Source organism: Drosophila eugracilis, unplaced genomic scaffold (genome assembly GCF_018153835.1).
Source record: "Drosophila eugracilis isolate 14026-0451.02 unplaced genomic scaffold, ASM1815383v1 contig_47, whole genome shotgun sequence".
Lineage (NCBI taxonomy): Eukaryota > Metazoa > Arthropoda > Insecta > Diptera > Drosophilidae > Drosophila > Drosophila eugracilis.
The window spans coordinates 316269-338768 of NW_024573338.1; the positions used below are offsets into that span (position 1 = coordinate 316269).

Sequence of the window (22500 nt, forward strand, 5' to 3'; positions counted from 1 at the left end):
AAAAAAAAAAGTATAAAATAGAACATAGAATGTAGCATTTTTTCGGGCCCTTATTTATTTACAGTAGAATTTTTCATATGTCGTCCACCAAATCAGCAAGCTCATGAAGGTGATAGTGCTGGCTAGCAAGAGGTGGGGAAGGGGGCGGTGCACACGAGTGCCGATGTCGGTAATCAACCTTGAATTCGTTTTATAAGCGCCTACACACAAAAAAGTTCGACGAAGCCAAACGAAACGGAAACTATGTAAAAGACTATTAGAATAGCGAGATACTTAGGGTTAAAGAGGGGAGGGGTTAAGGCGGGGTAACAGGCAGCTTCCAAACCAAAGTTATATATATTTTTAAATTAACATTTGCCCAGCGATATATATATATATATTCGAAAAGCGATGTCGTAACAAACTCGTTTCCTTGTTAGATTTTTCTATCTCAGTTTTTTGTTAGTATTTCCCTGGCACTCAGGTAAAATCAGACGGCACTCGTATCGAGTTTTTTTTCTGCCATTTTGTTGTTGGTTTTTGTTTTTTCGGTTAAAAAATGAAACCATTTTGTTGTTTGGTTGGAATACATAAAATCAACATAATTCAAACATAATTCTCAAGCTCAGGCGACAGCACGTGATGGAGGCATGCAAAGTGAGCTAAATATATATTTATTTATCTGTTTTCGTTTTCGTTTTCGTTGGTTGTTTTTGTATTGTATTTTCGACTGGACCGATTTCGAGTTCGCTTAAACTTTGGCTTTATGTTTTCCTATTGTCAGCCCGAAAATGGAAAAAATATAAGCCAGCTGAAGTTTTGGTTGATTGTCCAAGGCTAACTATTAAAATTCAAGGCGTGCCGTCACTCATTAAAATTTATCTACGTCATAAATTCACAAAAAAAAAAAATAAACAAAAATTTATGTTTAATGCAAAGCTGACCAGGCATGGCCATTGTAAATATTGGGAAACGTTGCGTATGGGCGATATGCTGGGCCTATGTTGAGCTCTGTGAAAGAGGAAAACCTTCTCAAAAATGCTAACTAATTGGACTGTCAAACAAATTAAACCCATTTTAATTGCACATTTCGGCTGACACTCCGGATTAGCAGCAGCAGCACTTCGAAACTCTATGTAAATTGAATTAACAACTTTTCGAATTGAGCCATCAGAGATAGATACTCGTTCATACTGAAAACATAAACCAAAATGCTATCTGCCATTTTCGCCTGTTAAATGTCAGCATTTTCCATTTCATTGCTTGGAATTTTGATTCCAGGCAGTTGTCAGTTTAATTAATAAATATTTTGATTGGCCGAGCGAGCGGCAAGACAGAAACTGCCACACCAACTGATTGACATATTTGCATTTGCAATTTGTTATTCGTTGCAGTCTCGAAGTTCAAAGCGAGTGCCAAAATCTGACTTGAGGCCTAATTAATGGCAACGAAAAAAAGAAGAGACCACTCGAAATTTTGTATATACAGCTGTGTTTACATTAATAGTAGTGTTTATATATTCCTAAAAGGCAAACAAAAATAGTTCCCAAAGCGATTTAGAAAGCATTTTAATGATAATGTTTGCTTAAGACAGCCAGATGAATGGCAAATAATGTTAATTGTGATAGAGAAACATATTTTGCAAACATAAAACTACTATTATTTCTTCTTCAGTTGTATGAATATATAGATATATATTCTTGATATGCAACGTTCGAAATTTGTTTTGAGAAAACCGAAAAAGCAAAAAGCATTGAGCAAGTTAACTAAAAATAAGCTTATTTATTGCTGCTTTGCTTTTGCTTTGTCTTCCGTTGCAGCGTTGAAAACGAGTGCCAGTGCAGTGGCGAATCCCCCCCGTTCACCTTCCGCAGGAGGAGGCAAAGCTCCCCCTTTACCCCCTGCTCCCACACTTAAAGCCAACTCAATGCCAACGGCTCAAAGCCTATCCGAGTTTTGTGATTATTTTGTATCTGAACGATACATTTTGCTCAGCTACCGCTGCCGTTTTTTATTCTGCTTTTGCTTTTGCTTTTTGTTTTTTGCATTTTGCTTTTGGTTTTTGTCTTTGCTATGGCCACTTGCAGTTGTCATTGCGGTTGCTGCTTGCGCTTGGAAAATTGGGTTATTGGGTCATGATTCAGTTCGAAGCAATAGCAGCCGCGCAACACAACAAAACACAATCGCCTCGATTTGTTTTTCGCTTTTGCAACAAGCGAACGAACAAGCGAATGTGAATGCGCCCACTGGCTGTCAACAAAGCGAACTTGTGGATACATTTTCAGCTACTGTTTGCCGGCTGTAATTTAACTTGCCCCCTACACTCTACCCTCAGACTTCAGTGCGATTCCAACTCATCGAAATCCCCAATTCCAATTCCAATCCCAATCCAAATCCCATACCAGAGTTTTGTATGCCTCGCTTTGTATCTTTCTAATTGACTTCCCTCTTTGTGTCTGGCCATTGTCAGCGATGTTGTCGTTTTCATTGAAGTTGCTGCTGCTGCTGCTGCTGCTGCTGCATCTGCTGCTGCTTACAGCTTACTGCTGTCGTCGCTGTCGTTGTTGGGGCAACACTTGACACTAATTAGGCCACTCTTTGTGCGCCTGAGCTTGCCTTGCATTATCTGGCAAGCCAAGCTGAGCTGCAGCTCTATGCAAATGTTTTCCTCCGTTCGCCTTTCAATTAGCTGCCGTCTAAATATGTATCAGAGCATATTTACTCGGCACTTGGGCACAGATAAGCAGCAGGGGGAAAATGCAATGCACTGAAATGCATATAATAATGAATATATACATATATATATAGGAAGAGAATCGAAATAGTTCTCCTTGAGCGTGTACGAGGTGCAAACAAACTACGCAGCTAAAAATACTAACAGATACAGTATCTCAATCAATTCTATTATGCTCGACTCGCAGTAAATCACTCCAAGACAAATTGATATTGTAATTTTCTCAATTCGTGGCATCCAAAACATTCTGGCCCAGCTAAATTCCTATACACTTGGAAAATTGAAACATGAAATGGGAAATTGATTTTGGATGTTTTTTTTCTAACTTTGCTGAGTTTTCCTCTCTCTCTCTCTCTGTATTCTGTATGCCATTGACCAACATTCTGCCGCCTTCACGGCTAACATGTAAACTCGTACAAAGTCTACAGATGAAAATGAAAATGAAAATAAGAAATGAGCAGGAAAACGGAGGACAACATGGGCCATAAATTTCAATCAAAAAGTCTGCCAGCAGCAATTAAATTGCGCAATTTTCGCCTCGCTTCTTGTTTTTTGCTGCCTCTTTTTTTTCGGTTGCAATGAGAATTTGATTTTCTGCCTGAAAGATTGAATGCCAGCTATATAAGCCATGTACATATATACATATATATTTATATTCAAATTATGTAGGTGATGGATGAAGCCAATGGGACTTGGAAATCATTCAGCTGGGAAAAGCAAAGCAGGTTATTATTCACACAAACCGAAAAGTTCACACTAACTTGCCCAACTGCATATAGGAGTGTATATAGATATAGATATATATATATATATTCACATTCATGGTGTAAACAACACATCCCAGGTACGCACTGAGCGACTCACAATTGCATAATGACTTTGGCAATTGCCGCATTAGCATATCAAATATTTCTGTGGGCGTTTGCTTTGCGTCTTCTTTTTTAGCTGCCCCCGAGTTGGAATTACAAAAGAAAAAAAAAAACATGTAACACTGACACCAAACACAAACGGTTTCCAACTAGCAACTGCAACTACTTGTTCGGTCTTGGCTTTAATTTAGTTTTAGTTTTAGTGTGACAAGGCAAGGCGCTAAATTTGTTTACCGACTCCCAAAAGCGACTTAAAAACAAAATAAAAAACCAGGGGAGAAGCTGCCAAAGTAGCACACATTCATTTTTTTGTTGTTTGCTTTTCAGGCTGTTTCGTACAAAAACACAAAATGCAGGCAGTGACATACTTAACTCTCAAGTTGGTCACCCGGTCGGCTACGCAATATTCGTGATACTGCATTTGGGAGCTAAAAAGAGATATATACAAAGGTGGCACTCGAATGCCACTCCCCCTTCTAGACACGAACTCAATTGGTGGTTTCCATGTTTTGATGTTATCTGCGTTAACCCAAAGTCGAAATGTATGTCATAATTTGCTTGGTTTTTGGTTTTTGGTCTCTCCGAGTTGTTTTGGCTTGTTTACTTTTGGAAATTTTCGCATGCAGCTCCTCCTGCTTGCTTTCAGTTTTTCCCTTCCCTAACAACAACAACAACAACAAGTTTACCCTGCTGCCGGCAAATCGAGTGTTTGACCCATTTTCCATTTCCATTTCGCCTGCCAACGGAAAGCTTAAGGAAATATTTTGTTTTGCCACTGCAGAACTAGGTCAAATGGGGTCAAATAGGGCTGGAGGGCCTATGGTTGCCACCCCCTAACAAAACTTTGATTAATCAATCCCCGAGCTTTGATCTTTAACCCATCGTACCCCCTTGTAATGTAAACAGCTAATAGATGATGGAGTTCCAATCATCAGCAGCTAGCTGATAGCTTCCCAAAAATGTTGGCTAAAGAACCGGACCCGCTATTTCGTCATATTGAATTTGTGGGATTTTGGCCAAACAATCAGCTTGGGAAGCCGCCCAGCAACAAGACTCAAATTGCTTCCCAGTGGCGACGAGTCATTGTCTCATAGTTATTTATTTATTTTTTTATTCCTTCTTCTTCTCTTAGCCAAGTTTCTTGACCGACCGACAACAACCGGCATATTTTTGTACCTATGACGAAATCAGCTAAGCCTACGTAGATTTTTGTAGTTAAATTAAATCTGACACGCATCTGGGTTTGACTTTTTATGATGGTTTTACCATTTAATGGACTTCTTTTTTTTCTTTTGGCCTAAACACTCGTAGGGTTTCTGTTTTGATAGCCGGCTACTCGGTTTTTGGAATTTTCGTCTTTTGAATGGCGTTTCGAGAGAATTCCCCGGCACAAGATTGGATTCAAATTACGATTTTTTGGGCTTCGCTGGACGGCGCCGTCAAACCAAAAAAGAGAAGAAAAAAGGAATTCGAAAATCCACAGACAGTGGAAAAGAGACAGCATGATTGAGTTAGAAGGAGAGGGGCGATAAGGAGCGAGTTCGTTTGCCTCACGTTTCAACAGTTTGTTGACCTTCATCAAAATCTGGCGAGGGCAACAGGCAGACAAAACACTGCGGCAGACTCAAAAAAAGCAAGAAGAAAAATAATAATAATAAAACAAAGCAAAGGATCACCTGTTGCTGCAGCTGCTCAATGAAAGAGATGGCGAGACTAAGTGTGAAAGAGAAGGAGATGTATTAATAACCCTTAGAGGGTAGGTTGAAACACAAAATGCATAAGAGGGGGGATTGTTAGGAAACTCCCTCCTGCGTGGCTTCTAAATTTGTTTATAAGAAACTAAAATATTATAAAGCCGAGATTCTTAACAGCACTTTTTATTAAATATTTATATATTTTTTCCTTTTTATTATTATAAATTTCTTTCTGTGGAGTAAAAATCCCAAAAATCACCACAAACGACCTCAAATTGCGCCACAAATCCACTCAACTCTCCACTGCAATCAAAATTATTCGGCTCACAAATTATTACATAACATCATAATCAACAAAACAAAACGAAGAAGCAGAGAAAATAAGCAAAGGCAAGTGTCAAAAAATGCAGCTGAAATTCCAGGCGATTTAAACAGCGTCCTCAATACAATTACTGGCGATTTAAAACGCACTCCGAAGAGCAGCAAAAAACACAAAAAAACAAAAAGAGAATCAATAATATGTAAATGCGTTTGTTCCCCTGCCGAAACACAGATACAAATACTAATACAGACATAGCGAGCCAAACAGTTGGAAGACTGGAACGGGATCAACGGCTCTCGTTCCCGAAAGTTGAATAACCCAAATGGGCGTATAAACAAAATGAAACGAAGAAACCAAGAATAGTCGTATAAAAATTCAGAACCAAGTGGAAATATAATCGGAATGGAGGGGGGAATTATTACTATTATTATTTTTATTATTATATGAATAAATCTAAGGCTTATTATGCATAATGAGTCAAAGAAAAACACAAACCTAAGATATTATCATAACGGAGTTGAGAAGGCGCCATGAGTAATATGGAGTTCTCTGTAAGATGATCAACACCCCTGGCTTGGTGACTAAGCACATCGATCGGTAAACGCAGCTCTCTCTCTATATATATATATAATATAACCACCCGAAGTCCAAAAAATGGGGACAATAAATGATATCACAGCTTGGGGCTTACCCTAATATCATCATCAACTTTTCAACGTTTCACATTTCAGCAGCAACTTTGCTGTTCCCTTTCTCTCCCTTTAGCTCTTCATATATTGAACATATCCAGTTGCATTTCCTATATACATATATGTAGTATACTACCCCCTTTCTATCGAGATTGCATTCAATGAAAGAAATAAAAGGGAGCCAAAGGATTTCTCCTTTATGGCATTCATGTCTCAATACGGATCTGGGAATTTATGCGAGAGTTTCCTGTTTCAATTAAATTTTATTCGAGGCGATAAAATTTTACGAGCCTTCATTGTAGCAGCAGCAGCAGCATTGAGCTGTAGCGAAACACACAAAAATTGTCAAGAAAATTCCAATAGAATCTCTATCTGTTTTTCATTTGCTATGCGTACTTTTTTTTCTACTTTTTTGTGGACAAAACTGGGCAAAAACTGAGCAAAAAAAGAGAAGAAACTGTTATGGGAAAAGCGCTTAAGGAATTTCTGCATTGGTTCAATTAATATCAGAACGACGTCATCATCATCGTCATCATTATCGCCTTCACAAGCAACCCCGAAAGTGACTAATGCCAGAGTGAGTATTCTATATTTATCCTGTGACGTCGCTGTCGGGGCGCTGTTTTTATCGCCCACACTCACTCGAACGCCCACGTCTACGCCCACGGGTAAGTGAAAATGGAAAGTGAATGGCTGGAGGGTGGGTAGTAGGGTAGATGCTACCCCCCCCTTGAGCTAATAACACCCACTCAGATGGCCAGGAGGCAGACATTTGGCAACTAATCGTCTCGTAAATATCTCACTGCAATGGAAATTGCAGGAATAAACCAGAAAAGGACTACAAAGGCGAATGAAACAGGGTCAAATGAATCCGGACTTTTCTCTGATAAGGCACTCCGGCATAAAAATGCTACGTAAGCAAACAAACAAACGAACAAACAAACCAGCAAGCAAAGAGACGGCCAAACAAACTCACTCACACAGACATTACGTATACGCAGTGATGACGACAGAAATTGCGTAGCAGATGCCAATGAAACGGAAGCATTGTCACTGAACCAGGGGCGTATTCGATACCCAGCAATTGGCAACGCCTTCAAGCGAATATCTCCATTAGTGGGTCAACCCCTTTGCCGACGGACGCCACTGTCGACGCCCCCTTGGAATTTATATGACCGAAAAAAAGAAGAAGAAGAATAAAAAGAATGTATGCCAAAGGCACAAAGAGACAAAAAGCAAAGGCAAAAAAGCGAATTTGATTGTTATGTGAGGTGAAAACTGTTAAAGTCTGATCAAGAGAGAAGCTACAAAAGTTGATTTAGTGATGGGAAATGTTAAGATGGGTATTGGGTACATTAATAAAGTGTTTTTATTTAGTTTTTAAGGTGAATTTTGAGATTTTGTAACTTAAAAAAAGTAAAAAGTATTAATTTTAACTTACTTTATAACCTTTTTCCGTCTGTTTCTCCACTTAGTTCTCTTAAATTTTCCTTAATTATTATTTATTTTCTATTTTACAACCTATTTAGGTACAGTACAGTCTCTATATGTGTGATTTGCTATCGAATAGGGGTAAAAATATCGAAGTCTTTCAATTTTTTGGTTATTTTGCATGCTGCACGAAACTCATTGAAGTTAATTTAATCGCGTAATTTACGCATGATTGGCATCGAAAATGCGTGAAGACAAAAGCTTCTTCTCCTCCCCCTCCTCTTTCGTCTCGCCTTCCTTCCCACCATTCGGTGTAGCTTTCGAAATGTAAATAAACGAAAATAGAGCCCCGAATGGTGGAATTTCAAAAGGGAAGAGGAGTGTGGTGGGGGGGCTGGCGGGTTTTTGGGCGATGACGTCGACATCGCGCCTACGCGTCCAAGGGAAAAATGGAAAAAAGAAGAAGCCTCGAAATAAACAACAGCAAAAACAACAAAAAACAAATCGAAATACATACATATATACATACACACACACATATACAAAAGCTAAAGCTATGGAAAGGGAGTGGGAAAGGGAGAGGGAGCATAGGGCCAACATAACGGTGAGAAAACAAAATGGCGACCATATTGCGTTGTAGTTTTTTCGGAGCTTGGGAGGCTGCCATTTTGTTTTTGGCGCCATCCCCCTCCACACACACCCACCTCTCTCTCTCTCTCTTTCGCACTCACGGGTGCGTAATTTTCGTGTTTTTCAATGATTTTTTTTGTTTATTTTTTTTTTTGTTTTTTTTTGGAACTTTTTGGCGGTCCAGCCGGCCGGTGGCTAACAAATTGACGAACGGACTGAATGAGAGTCTGGCCAAATGGACAAATGGACAGCTCGGCAGACGCTGCTGCATTCGAAATGCGGTAGAAAGTGGCCACACACACACACACACATACAAGCAAACAGCTCAGCGGTAGAAAGTGTGAAGTTTTTGGACTTTGTTTTTACCAGCCACCGGTATTATGTAGGCATTTAGCTGTGATTTAAAAATGGATTAAAATTAAGTCTAAAAGTAATGGAGTTTTAACGGAGGAAGATTTGAATAAAAGATACTTTATTTTAAGTTAAGATTTTTGACCATTTTAATAAGAAGAAACCTGTCAAACTTAGCTATGGTAAAAATCTTACTACTTAAAGCTGAATTTAATTTTACTCTCCATGATTTAGGTAATAGAAGGTAATGGGAAGCTGAAAAAGGAAAACCTTAATCAATAATTAAGAGCTTCCCATCATCTTTCCCAGATTAAGTCATATAAGCTTAGGCCAACAAACAAGAAATCGAAAAGTGAATTGAAAATCGTTTTTAAACAGCTTTTGCAGCCATTGCCACACACAACACTCTGTTTGCCACACTCACAATTATCCCCGAAATCAACTTTCATCATCAGCTTGCAATGGATCTCCGCCTGCCAACCACACACCATACAGACACAGACAAACACATACACTCAACACTGCATACACACACACACACTTGGAGTTCAATTGGCCATCCGAAGAACTCGTCCGTCCGGCCATGATAAGCCGTATACGATAAGCGTGCAAGATTTACTATCGCCTTGCTTTCCAGGGATTTCCAGCTTTGAAATGTGCCTGCCACTTGAGCTGCGACTTCAGCTCGGCAGCTGCCACTGATTCCCCCCGGGTGCAAGTTGCTCCTGTCAATTGCACATCAGCGCCGAAGGGGTTAGGCGGAATAGGATGGGGGAAGAGAGTGTGGATGGGATTGAAAGAGAGAAGGGGAAGTGGCAACAAATTTGTGGAAATCAAGTCAACAGCTTGCTGATGCCACACACTAACTATGAAACTTTTACAGAGAAAATTTAATATGAGGAAATAATTAGAAATTTTATTTGACAAAATTATTTATTTTTATTAAGAAATATTCTTGTTAAATATTAAATATAGGATCATAACATATTTAGTTTAAATATTAATAAAATTATTAAATAAGAAACTGAAAATTATTTCTAATAAAATTAACTTTAAGCCTCTTTTCCCACCCGCCTTTTTTTTCCGTGATCCCTTTGTTTTGTTTCAAATTACAATCAATTTAGTTGGCAACGCGATGGTGCAGAGGCAACTATTGCAAGTCAACAGCAATGGAATGCAACCCTCACCACCACACTCCCCTCCCCTCCCTGACTTTTCCCTCAGAGATACGTTTTTCACTCACTATTTGATTTTTTTTTTTTTCGGGTGGTAGAAAAGCCAGAAAAAGCGACGAAACATTTTAATTTGATTAAATTTCATGTGACCCAAATACCGGAAACAGTTTATTCTCAGTGCCCTAGACGAAAGTCGCCACCCACCAAGCACCGGCCCCATCGCCCACCCACTTTTTTTTTCTTCTGTTGCCCCCCAGGAAGAGTGACAATGGCCTCGCATTACGAAGGGAAAAATAATGAAGGAAAACTGGAAGGGAAAACGCAGAGAAGCGAAATGGGCGCAAAAACAAAATCAAAATTGTGATAAAAAGGGGGGAGAATGGAAAAGCGGTTAAGGGTGAACACAGAGGGGGGTGTGCTAAATGGGTTTCAGGAGGGGAGGGGGTATGTGTCTATGTTTTCTGTGTTCAACGCAAAACTGGTGACGTTGACATCTTCTTCTATTTTATACAATTTTTCGGCTTTTCCGTGCCACATGAAAAGCAATTTTCATGCGTGGCTTCATCTTGTTCTTTATTTAGTTTGTACGTGTGTGTGTTTGTGTGTGTGCGTTTGCTTCCGCTGGCAGAATCGAAGGAAAACCGAGCCCAAAAAGAGCCGGTTTTTCTTCAAAGCAAAAAAGTACCCACACTGGTAAAGAGTCTCTCATACACACACACACACGCCGGCAAACTGAGCGTGCGTAAAGTGCGTAACTGTTTTTAATAAGAAACGGGTTTTCGGTCTTCTTAGCGCCCCATCTCGCTCTCTCTGCCTGGCTGGTGTGTACAGCTGTTTTCTGTTTATCTCGCACTTTCCGCCTCCTCTTTACATTCGTATTTTTGTTTACGTTCTGTGGCACGCACACGCACAGGCACAAGCACACGACCACGACCACGACCACTCCCCCCCACTCCATTGTATCTTTGTATCTGCAAGTTTGTCGTTTCACTGTATCTGTGTATCTGTGGGTTACATTCTGTTTGGGGCATACATTTTCACAGTTTGCCCATCATCTCCCTTTCAGCTTTTTCTGCGTTGTATTTTTTGTTGTTCAGGGAAAACCCTCTATGCCTTACTTAATCACCAAAAAAAAAACTTCAACTTCATCGCTTTCACTTTTAAATTAAGTCATAATAAAAGCCAAACAAAAAAAGCCTTATAACGCACATAAAAAAAAATAACTTAACCTACTTTCGTGTGAATAAGATACGGCGCAAAAAATGATTGGAGATCAATAATTAAAGCTCTCGCATATTGATTGAAACTGGACTTTAGATATATATATATATAAAAATGGTAGCCCTTGGCGGAGTTCCGCAATCAAACTGAACTCTATCTCGGCGAATATTTTATGGCTCTTCCGGGTTTAAGAGATAACTTAAAAACTGCAGTCTTTCATTTAAGTTTTATGCTAATAAAACTATGTTAATGATATCATTTTATGTGAATGCCTGTGCCATTTTTCTTGCCAGTTGGTGGCAAAGATTTCCCACAAAGCAATCTTATACTTAAACACTTGGCAGCCGATTATTTTTGTTATTTTTTGCCGTCTTTCTTTGAGCGTTAATCAAAACCCCATTTCAAATTGACCCACATACCAAGGTGGCATGTACCCAAAACGCCAGACTCACCCAGACAAACCTAAAAAAATCAGGTGTTCAATGGTGTGTGTGATTGTGTGTGTGTATCTGGTCAAAGCTTGTGCTGAAAGGCCGCTTAAAAAAGAAAAAAGGCCAACAAAAAGGCTTTGCTTTGATATCGAAAAAAAACTCAAACGAAACCGAAACAAGCTATATGCATTTTTTTGAAAGTCGTTTCGATTTTTGGTATCTCACCTTCAGCTTATTTTTCTCTTTTGTTTTTTTGGTTTTTCGATTGGCAATCAATTGTTGTGGCAATGGTGGGTGATATAGCTTAGCTCCCTTTTGGGCTCGTGAGTCATAAAAGAAATTAAAACTATGCCAGCAGATCAAGACGAGGAGCGAGACCACTTGTAACCTAAAACCACCAAAGGACAAGTCGTTCAACCTGCAAAAAGGTCATCGAAGCCGTAAAGACCCCAAGAAATACGTAAAACACAAAAGGCCAAAAATAAAATTTCTTTGTCTTTGTTTTTGGTTTTTTGCTCTCCTCTGGATTTATTACCTCCAATTGGAGTGCATTATTTGTTGGCCGATTATAAATTGCCAAAAAGAGTTTACTTTCTACCTGCAAGATCTACGACAAGGTCGATTAGTCATTAGAGTGCAGCGGCCATGCCTTGTCCAGAATTCCGAAAACCTAAAAATCCAAAACATGGGTCTTCAAGTGGCATGCCACTCATATATATTTTTTGGCCTGTTCCGAGACCCGAAAAAACGGCATACAGGCAAAGAACCAAAAAAAAAGGAAAAAAGAAAAAGGAATTTATGTTTTTGCCGGTATCGTAAAACCATAGCAATGCACAGAAAACACCGACAAAAAAGACGGGTAGGTATGGTTAGACGGAGAGCGAGAGGTTAGAGGATACCCCTGGGCAGGTCGTTAGCCCGTTTTCGATATCCAGAAACCGGGCTGAACAGCGGGTAGTCCTGAAAGTATACAGAGATATGTATATATTGGAAAGTGTAAGCAGGAGCAAGAGCAAGAGCAAGAACAGACAGGATCCCAAACAAGGTCTAATAAATGCTCAGATTCCTCAGCTGATCAAGAGCCTTGATTAACGATCTCTCAGTTAATGGATTTGTAAAGACAACACAGATGCGAGGAAAGTTTTTTCCAACCAGAAAGAGTGAAAACCCTCTGATGGATTCCGGTAATTACCACCGAACTGCTTCCATGGGCAGCCACTGACATTGCCATTCACCTGATCAGCTGGTTAAGAAACGAAAAAAAAACTCAAATATGGGTCGCAGCCAGAAAAGTAAAAGGCCAGAATATATATTCTTTTTTTTCTCGAACAAGCAATGAAAGTAAAAAGCCAGCCGGAGAAATGGGAGCAGTAATTGCGTGCAAACCAATAAAAAAACGAGCAGAAAAAATCACAAGGCAATGTCAATTTCAATGCCATTAAAATGAATTTAATTTTAAATGCAAAACACAGGTAAGATAAGCAAACCGAAAGGGGGGAGGGCGAAACTACAAATTACTTTCGGGCGGAAGTCGGTGTTGGGCTACCAGTCTTGGGTTACCAACTCTCTTGACAAATTATCCCCGACATTTGGAACGGCAGCTGAGCTTAATTCTTGGCCTCCCCATTAAATGAGCTTCGCAAATTATATGGGCTGCTCCTGTAAGAACCACTTGATTCATGGCTCCAGCCACCAACCATTATACGTCATCGTAATTGAAATGCTCTCAGCTGGTATGGGAAATGGTAATGCTGGCTGGACATGGGGAAATGTAAATGAAAATGGAGATGACGGTGACGGTGACGGTGACGATGGTGGCGATGGAAATGCGTGCAACAAGTTTCTCTCGTTTGAAATAACCTTAGAATTAATTGCCTCACGTTTCCCGAAGCAAACAAAAAAAACCGAAAAGCAGAGAAAAAAAAACTTGTTTTGTGGCAAACAAAGGCAATTGAACAAATTTCGGCTCACATATACGCATACACACGTGACCATCACATGCCAGCGAGGACACAACTATTGATAGATGTAACAAATATCGCCACCCCACCCACCAAAATTGTTTTTCTCTCTTGTTCGATTACAAAACCAGCCAGCAAACAAAAAAAAAACCAATTGTTGATTGACTTACAACAGCAGCGACCGAACTTGAGCTCTTCACTAGCCGAGCTATTTTCAAATTTGTGGCTAATGATGAGGTCATAGAAGTTGGAGCTTGTAAGCCGCACGTTTACGACTCACATTTCCATAGCTGATTATGCCGAAAGATTCCGATTCCAATTCCAATTCGAATGTTGAGACTTTTCAGCGATCGTTAAAAGCTTAGCCGAACGAAAAAAAAAACCAGCTAGAGTGAGATACATTTTCAGTGTTTTCCCCCTTTTGGGCAAGACATCAAAACTCGATCGGGTCACAGTCCCCGCGTATCTACTGGATACCAGATACTAGATACTGAATACTGAATACTGGAATAACAGATACAATGGAGCTGACATCGGACTGGGGGACAAGCCCACACATCTGGCATCTAGCTAGCTAGCTAGCTGACAAATTTATCGACTCGCCACACGGAAAAGATACGCGCAGCTGACTTGGCATTGAGGAGCACGTATCTGTATCTGTATCTGTATCTCTCTATCTGGGAAACATACGGGTACAGAGAGGGAAAAATGTAGTAATATCTATGATAAATTTTCATATCATTATAGAACAGATCTAACTACTTTCTGACTTGACTGCAATCTTCAATATGAATATATCTTTTATAATTTCCATTTCTCACAGTGCATCTACACTCGTGACGAGTATCTCGGCATTCGTATGCAACAATTACAAATGTTTTAAGCGATTATTAGTGGAGAGAAAAATACCCCAGGCCGGCAAAAAAAACAAACAAAAAACTGTGGAAACTGCATGGGGAAAGCCAAAGGTGGCGGGACAGAGATGGCTAGAGGAAGAGAAAGGGACAGAGCACAGCTTGAAGCCGGCAATTGCATCTCTTTCTCGCCGCAGCGCAGTCAGCCGGCAAACCACTTTAGTATTGGTATAAGTAAATGTATCTATGTTTGTGTTTGTGTGAGCATGTATCTCAGAGATGCATGTGTTCCGCTCATGTATCTAACTATCTTTGTATCTTTGCCATCTATATGTCTGACTTATGACGCAATTCGAAAAGTTCATCTGATCTTGTTGCTCTCTCTTTCGCTCTATCTGTTTATTTCCTTCTCTTTTCTTTAGCCGGTTGCTGTTTCTGTTGTTGTTGTTGTTAAGGCGCGGTCGCCGTCCGTGGAATTAATCTATATAATTAGCTGTAAAGCGTAGAAACATCAAGCCATGTATCTCTATTTAGCCCTGAAATTGTAGCGCATTTATTGCAATTGTTTTTCCTTAATGCCCTGTCTTTATTGGCTTTTAGTTTGCCGTTTTTTTTTGTTGTACTTTTTATGGTGGGTGTTCTCTTCTTCTTGCTCTAGCGGAATTCTTTCACGAAAACCGAATTCTAAACAAATTTTCATTACGACATCATCATCATCATCATCATAGCGATCATCTCATCCGCAGAACAGCGTCATTGAGATTGTGTTTTTTTTTTTTTTTTTTTTTGGGTTCGCATTTGGTTTTGGGGCGATTCTATAAATTCCCCATCCGATGTTTTACTCTCAAATTATTTTGTTGTTTTTTTATTCATTTTGTTGCTTTTATTTATTAATTTTGTTTGTGTTTGTTTAGCGAGCAGTTCAACGATTCGAGTGACGTAATGACAAAGGGGCTGTGGCTGGAGGATTAGCTAAAGATCATGTTAGGGGGATCTATCTGGTATTAATATCTTGCATTTTTAAAGATATATTTTTAATTTTGTAATCATTCCAGAAGAGATTTTCATTTCATCTGACATAAAAGATAATTAAATCTAGAAATAACTTGGCTTTGGCCAATCTAATCTTAAGGGCTCATGTTGACCCTCCATTGAGGGGAAGCCACTCTAGGGAAAGGGGAAAGGGGGTTGTCTCTATAAAGGGGGGGATATCTATATATCGAAGCGTAAAACGCAAGAAGGCCAAAACCCAGAGCGTAACCCAATTACGTGCCAAAAAGCGGAATGCGACCCTCGACAAGTATTTTTTGTGCTTTTCTTTTCTTTTTATTTTGTTTGTTGTTGCTTTTTTTTTTGTTCGTTGCATAGTTGCACATAGAACGTGATTGCACATATACACACGATATATATAACTATATAACTATATGGCGTACGGTACTGTACTGGGGGTGCTAGTAAATATATGCTCTGAATAGACGGCAAGTATATAGGCGCATAGATACATATGTGCATGTGTATGCTGCGCCCCAAAAATTGGGGGAGGGGCTAGCTGTGGCAAGGCAACCTTGACACACTTTCCACCGCCCCACAATCATGATGATGATGATGATGATGATGTTGCCGATGATGACGACGCAGACGTCGACAGAACAGCCAGCAGCCTTTCTCAACTGCAGCGGTCAACCCCAAAAAAGCAAAAAAAAATGTATCTAAAGGCAGCATAAAATTGCTAGTTTAAATAAGGAAAAGCTTGTTATCAAAAAAATAATTGGAGTGACTAAAATATGTTCTTAAAACTTTTTGTGAATTATTTTAAGTTTTATTCCAAGAGATTCGATAAAACTTTCGGGTGCATATCAAAAATGAGTCATTAGGTTTAGTTTTGAAAATATGTTTAAGGAATTGCCAGAAATTTTAGATGTTTATAAATATTTTACTCTAAGAAAAAGAACTTAAACAAATATATAGAAAATATGTTAAAAAATATAAAAAAATAATAATAATTTGTATTTTTTCCAAAAAGAAAAAGACAAATATTATTCCAAAAACATTACGTTAAGTAAATATTTAAATTCTCTTGTTTTTAGAATCGAAAATCTATAACTTTGATTAATATTACTTTATTTATGTTAACCAAAGAATGGAACTTTATTTCTAGAAAGACTTTTAAGTTAATCCCTTTATAAGTTTAATATTTAAATAGTTTTTACCTTTTTTTTCTTTCTAACACTTTTTGAGATTTTTACAAAGAATAAAAATGTAACCCCTTCTGAAGTTTATAACTTTTAAAATACATTTTATAACTTATATTTCAAGATATAAGATTGCCAACTCACCTCATTTCCCACTGTTGTGATCTTGACAATCACCTCGTCCTTAGTGGCATCATGTTTCACCACATCGCCGCTCTGTTCGCGTCCATTATACGTAAAGTAGACCCTTTGCCCGGGCTGGAGTTCAGTGTCCATAATAGAACGGAAGCCAGGACCAATTAGATCCGATTCGCGGAACTCCTTGATCATGGCGCTGCGACGTAATGCCTGAGCGGGACTGATGTGGACATTGGCAGCGCGACGCGTCTCCACAATGACCGACGGATCTGTGGACGAGGACGAGGATGAGGAAGATGACGACGTGGATGACGATGAGGATGTGGACGCGGCTGGGGACTCGACGGCGGTCTTAAAATCGAAACGGACCATATAGCGCGTATCGGCGTTTAGTTGGGCCTCACCGGGCGCCAAGAATGTGGGCGGCGGCGGCGGCGAGAGAGGTCCCATGTACGAGGGCGGTGTTTTCACGTCCGAGATGGTACCGGAATACCAAAGGCCATCCGGACCTTTGGCGCACACTTTGGTGCCGATTATGGAGCGTTTGGCTAAACGGCGACCGGTCGACATTTTTCTACGTTCGGTTTTTCCAATTGTGGGAGAGATGGTGGGGGGTTTTGGTTGTAATTTGATTTTCCAGCCTCTGCTGGTTTTCTAGTTTTTTACGTCTGTTTTTTTTTTTTTTTTTCTTTTTGTTGTTGTTGTTGTTTGAACTTTAGAGCTTGAACTTGGCCTTAATGGCTGGCCACATTTTCCTGCACTTTAAGCACTTTTGCTTTTCTTATATTTTCTTTTTATTGCACTTGAGTATTTGATTTTTTTTGCACACTTACACTTTTTTTTTTTATTTTTTGGAAAATTTAAACGCACTTTGTCTTTTATTTTGTGGGAGTTTGTTGATATTTTTTTTTTTTTTTATTTGGATTGATAACTTAAGTCTGGCAGACGTTCTTGGTCAGTTTGAAGACGTGGAATTTTCCAAAACTGGGCAGTTTCTTGATGATATTTTTGTGATACAGCTCCAGAGAGAAGGTGACGCGGTGCAGAAGCCACTGGGGCGGTGGAAAGTGCGGCTTTAACTTCACATGCTCGGCGTCGCTGGGCGTCTGAATGGCGTTGCAGTTGCGTTTGTGCCTAAGCATAATCCAATTTTGACCGCTTGTAACGTCAGCTTGCAGTTTCAACTTCCTGCGGGGGAAAGTTTTTTTTTGTATTTTGTTTTTTGTTTTTCGCGCTTTTGCTGCCGGTTGTTTCACTTTTTCTCTCAGTTTTCTCACACACAAACACTGGCACACTCATACACACACTGAACCCGGAGAGCAATATGGTATGCAATTGGCGGCTGCTGCACTGATTTGTTTTGATTTTTCAGTTATTTTCTTTATGACCTTTGAGTGGGCCAAAGAAAAAACAAAAAACGAAACGAAACACCAAAAATTGTGCCCGTTTGTCTTGGGGTTTATTTTTGTTTTGTTTGTTTGTTGTGTTGGCTTTTTAGTTAGTTTTATTTTTCACTTGATTGTTGGCTATTTTACTGGTGTTTTGGTTTGGCGGAAAAGGCCCGAAAAAAGCGCTTATCGGTCTGCTCCCGAGAGTTGGCTATCAGAGACTGCGAGCGAGCGAACGAAAAACGAAACGAAACGCAAACGGCCCGTTACAGTTACCCACACAAACACACACACTGTGGCTTATACACTCGCTCTCCCGCTCCGAACCTCTCTCTCTCTTAGATTTCAACATACATACATTTGTATGTTTCTATGGCATCTACCTGCGCTTGGAAAAGCAAAATAAGAGACATGTGTGTGCGTGTGGCCTCCACGCAGCATAAAAATGTTAAAAAGAAAAACTGCAATTTCCATGGCTAACAGAGTGGACAACATTTGAAAATTAAGATCTAAGAGATCCAATTATGCTAAATGCGCAGTACTATCAACATAACTATGACGCCATCGCTAGATGCCATGTAGCGGGAGCATAGAAATGAAAAAACGAGCAGCATAACATACTACGCAGTTAAAAAAAAAACGAAAAACCATAGAGCACTTGTCAACGCATACCCGCATCATAATTCCAGTGTCTATGTGTGCGTGTGTTTGTGACTCGCTCTGGTTTATCAACAACAACAGAGCGATAACAGCTGTGAGAGATGGCGGAGCAACAATGTTGCGAAAACAGCTGTTGAGCAGCGAACCTCAGCCTCAAAACAAACGTGAGAGAGATAGAGGCGAAAAGGTTCGGCCAATTCTATAATCAAATTCGCTTTAGTACTTAAAAAGCTCAAAACTTTAGTCACTTGTGGTTGTGAGTTATACTGCTTAAGATCTTATATGATATATTGGTTAAGTCATGGTAATTTCCTATTGTCGATCTCTATCACTTAACAGATCTTTGCATACTTTAAGGAGTTGCATTGACCTTTTGTAATATTTTTAAACAAATGCGTTTTTTAAACATCCAGTGCTTAAGTTTTTCTTTTATTAAACTAGAAAAACAATTTAATTCCAAATTTATTACGACTCTCTTTTTACAGCTTCGCTTATGCCCTGCAAATGTTATCGTAGGGCAGCTTAAAAGAGCCGGCCGGTTTTCTGGTCTGCAACGATAACGTCACAGAATTTAACAGTTAAAGAGAGCGCCGTATGCTTCTGTTTTCCATGCAGGTGCGATGGTGTGTGTATGTGTGTGCGGGGGAGAGCACTGCTCACTCTCTCGCTCTTTTGGCGAGTCACAGCTGTTATATGCTTTGAAATTCATTCGATTTTGTTTACATCAGTTGGCTGTTGTTGTTGTTGCTGCTACCGCTGTTGATGTGGAATATGTTGCTGTTGCCGCGGATGGATGTGGATATATATGTATGTATGTATATGTACATACATATTTCGATGATGTTTTCTGGTATTTTTGGGCTCTCTGCTGTTCGAGAATTGTTGTTGCCTTTGGAATGACCTCTGTAGGCATTCTCCGGCAACGTCAGCAAGTGTCGAAGGGCGGGGGCGTTTTTATCGAAGGGGAGGTGGGGCGGTTGATGGGCGTACTTCCAATCTTCAACTCCAATAACCATCACATTCACATCCACATCCATCCAAGAACGCCACGGGGCTCAAGATTTGCGTTGTTATTGTTCTGGAGTTTCTACGTTTTCCACATTTTCCTTTTCCCGTTTTTACTTTCAGGGTGGATTTTCTAGGGATTTTCACACTACCCAGCATTATCGAAGACGTCATTTGCGAACGGAGTGGAAATCAAGGAAAATGCACTGCGTATTTCCCACTCCAACAGCGAACAGCAAGCGATTGTTAAGTCAACCCAAAAGTAATAGTCGAAAATGGACGAACGGATGGACGGACGGAAGACCTTGTCAGATAGTGCGGAAATAATGCTTTCGGTTCTTATCTGGCCGAAAAACTCAACTGATTACAGTCGAAGGAAAAACTTATGTAGCCTTCTTATCTATGCGAGGGGCTGGCTACACGGAGAAAAAAGTTGAGACAGTTTTACTTGATTTTGGCTTGTAAGTTTTTTTTTAACATGTATGCGGGTCAAATTTGTTTAATAATTCAAATTGACTTCCAATTGAGACCGCTAGCTGGTACAAAATAATCTATTAATCATCATCAGTAGAACTATGTATTAGGGAGAAGGTGTCTTTAAAAAGCTATTTTAGAGATTTTTAAGTAATTATTATTGTAAAAAATATATTATATTTTTATTACCCTTTTAAAGCTATCATTACACTTCATACAACCATGGAAAATTCCAATAAATCATTTTGTAAACTCTGACTAATATTATAGCACTCAGTTTGAATTATATTTGAATTTTTAGTAGGAATATCGCAGCAAATTATTCTTTATTATAAGTCTATAGAATGTATCTATCTCTATACGAGTATCTATAACATTTAATACAAACTTTAAATGCAAAAAATATAAACTTTATTTGCCTAGCCTTTAAACTCTACCTAGCTGCTTAAACAAGTTTAACTATTAAAAATAAGCATTATTAATAACTTTTGATTTGAAAAAGTTCATCTGGTATTTAGCTACTCGATATGTGTAAGCTAAAATTGCGGATTTCTTACCCACTTTTGAGGGCGGAATAATAATAAAGATACAAAAAAAATAAGGAAGGAGATGAAGAGGAGTGGCGGCCAAGTGCAAAGATGAACTATCTGGTAAATTCAATTAATCATTTCTCCAGTGGAAATTCCGCAGCAGCAGAAGCAGCAAATACAACAACAACAATAGCGAATCAACAGAGCGTTACCAGAGCTACAACAAATACGCAGTTACGAAAAAGAAAACAACAAAGTGAATGTAAATGTGAATGTGAATGCAATCCATGGGTTACAACACCAAAAGCAAAGCCAGCAAACGAATAACGAAGGAAAACGTAAAAGGCAAGAGGCAAAACCAAAACAAAGCATAGGCGTTAGACAGAACGAGATGGCAATATTTAGATACAGAAAACATGAAAACATGCACACACAGATACAGCAACATATACACCGACACTCAGATACACAGATGAACGCATACAATCGCATTGACACATTACCCAAACTGGAAAATAGGTCAACCAGTTGAGAGGGCAACAGTGTGCCGCCTCACTCTAATGCCAAAGAGAGTGCATACTAGTGCGCTGTAAATATATATATATACAGAGTGAGAGAGAGTGTCAATAGAGAGCTGTAGAGTCATTACAGAATGTAAGAGAGCGCAATTAGAACGGGAATCAACTGTTAGCTAACAGCGGCCCCAATTCGCTGGCCGTTCTGATTGGACTCGCTCCAACTGGAGGGACAGCCAGCAAAAAGCTCTCAGCAGCTGTTGCACTTGAGAAAGAACCCCCCTTGCCCGCCTCATCACCCTGTCATTGCTATAGCCACTGCCCTCTTGACCACTTACCGAATTTTCAGATTTTATTCGAATTTTATGAAAATTAAACCGGATTTCTTCAGTTTTCTTTGTGAAGTTGTAATTATTATTTTTGTTTTCCTTTTTTTGTCAGTGTTATTATAGCCTCTGCATTTGGTAGGGCGCCGCTTTTAGTTACTACACTTGAAGAAAAAAGGTGGAATGCATAGTTATCATAAGGAACTTAATGCTAAGAAATAATATCTTACAAGAAAATCTCTCTTTTTAGTAAGTTTCTTATTTTATTTCCTAAACTTTTCCCTTTATAATTTCAATTTTCAATTAATATTCTCAGCGTATTTTCATTGCCTCCTTTATCACATGCTTATAGCCGTAGATATGCGCACTTTTGGCTGTATGAGTGCGGATTTGATTGGATCGCCTTCGAAACCGGATTTCGAAAATATGTATGTCATTCCATACCGTTCCATTCAATTACGCTGATGTGGATGTGGATGTTGATGTTGAGGTTGATGCCTAGGTATCGTCAAAGGTACAAGACATATTCATATGGAGGAAGGTGCCACAATGGACGGCCTTTGTTGGCAAGAAATCAACTTGAAATTACCCTGATCGAAAGGGTGGAATGAGGAGATGAGGAGATGAGGGCATCTTGCTACTGTTTGATGACGCAGGGAAAGTGCAAGTTGTAAGCAAATCAAAGATTAAATGAAATCATTAAATGGATAAGGTAAAGGTAAGATAAGGATAGATTAGACAAGGATAAACTCATAAACTTATATGTTTAATTTAAACTTAAATAACTTACTTTAAAGTTTTATGATTAAGCATTATGGTTTCCAAAGAACACATCAAAGATTCTTATTAACTCTTTTTAATCTTTATTAACCATTAAAAATCTTTAGAGTTTCCACCACTCATCATATCATTATGTAAGTCAACCCCATCT

General features: G+C 39.2%; 2 protein-coding genes across 4 annotated transcripts in view; both read right to left on the minus strand.

Annotated features, from left to right (window-relative positions):
* The window catches only part of LOC108108361 (zinc finger protein 395), a 120232-nt gene extending 102989 nt beyond the window's left edge, over positions 1-17243 (minus strand). For all 3 annotated transcript variants that reach the window (XM_017216404.2, XM_017216403.2, XM_017216406.2), the window contains exon 1: positions 16678-17243. In XM_017216404.2, the coding sequence (XP_017071893.2) occupies positions 16678-17241 (564 nt within the window). In that variant the 5' untranslated portion in view covers positions 17242-17243. The remainder of the gene's footprint in view (positions 1-16677) is intronic.
* Positions 17244-17534: 291 nt separating this feature from the next.
* On the minus strand, positions 17535-18293 carry LOC108108364. The gene has a single exon (XM_017216410.2). The coding sequence runs from the start codon at positions 17811-17813 to the stop codon at positions 17604-17606; it is 210 nt and encodes a 69-aa protein (XP_017071899.1). The 5' UTR covers positions 17814-18293; the 3' UTR covers positions 17535-17603.
* Between the last annotated feature and the right edge of the window lie 4207 nt (positions 18294-22500).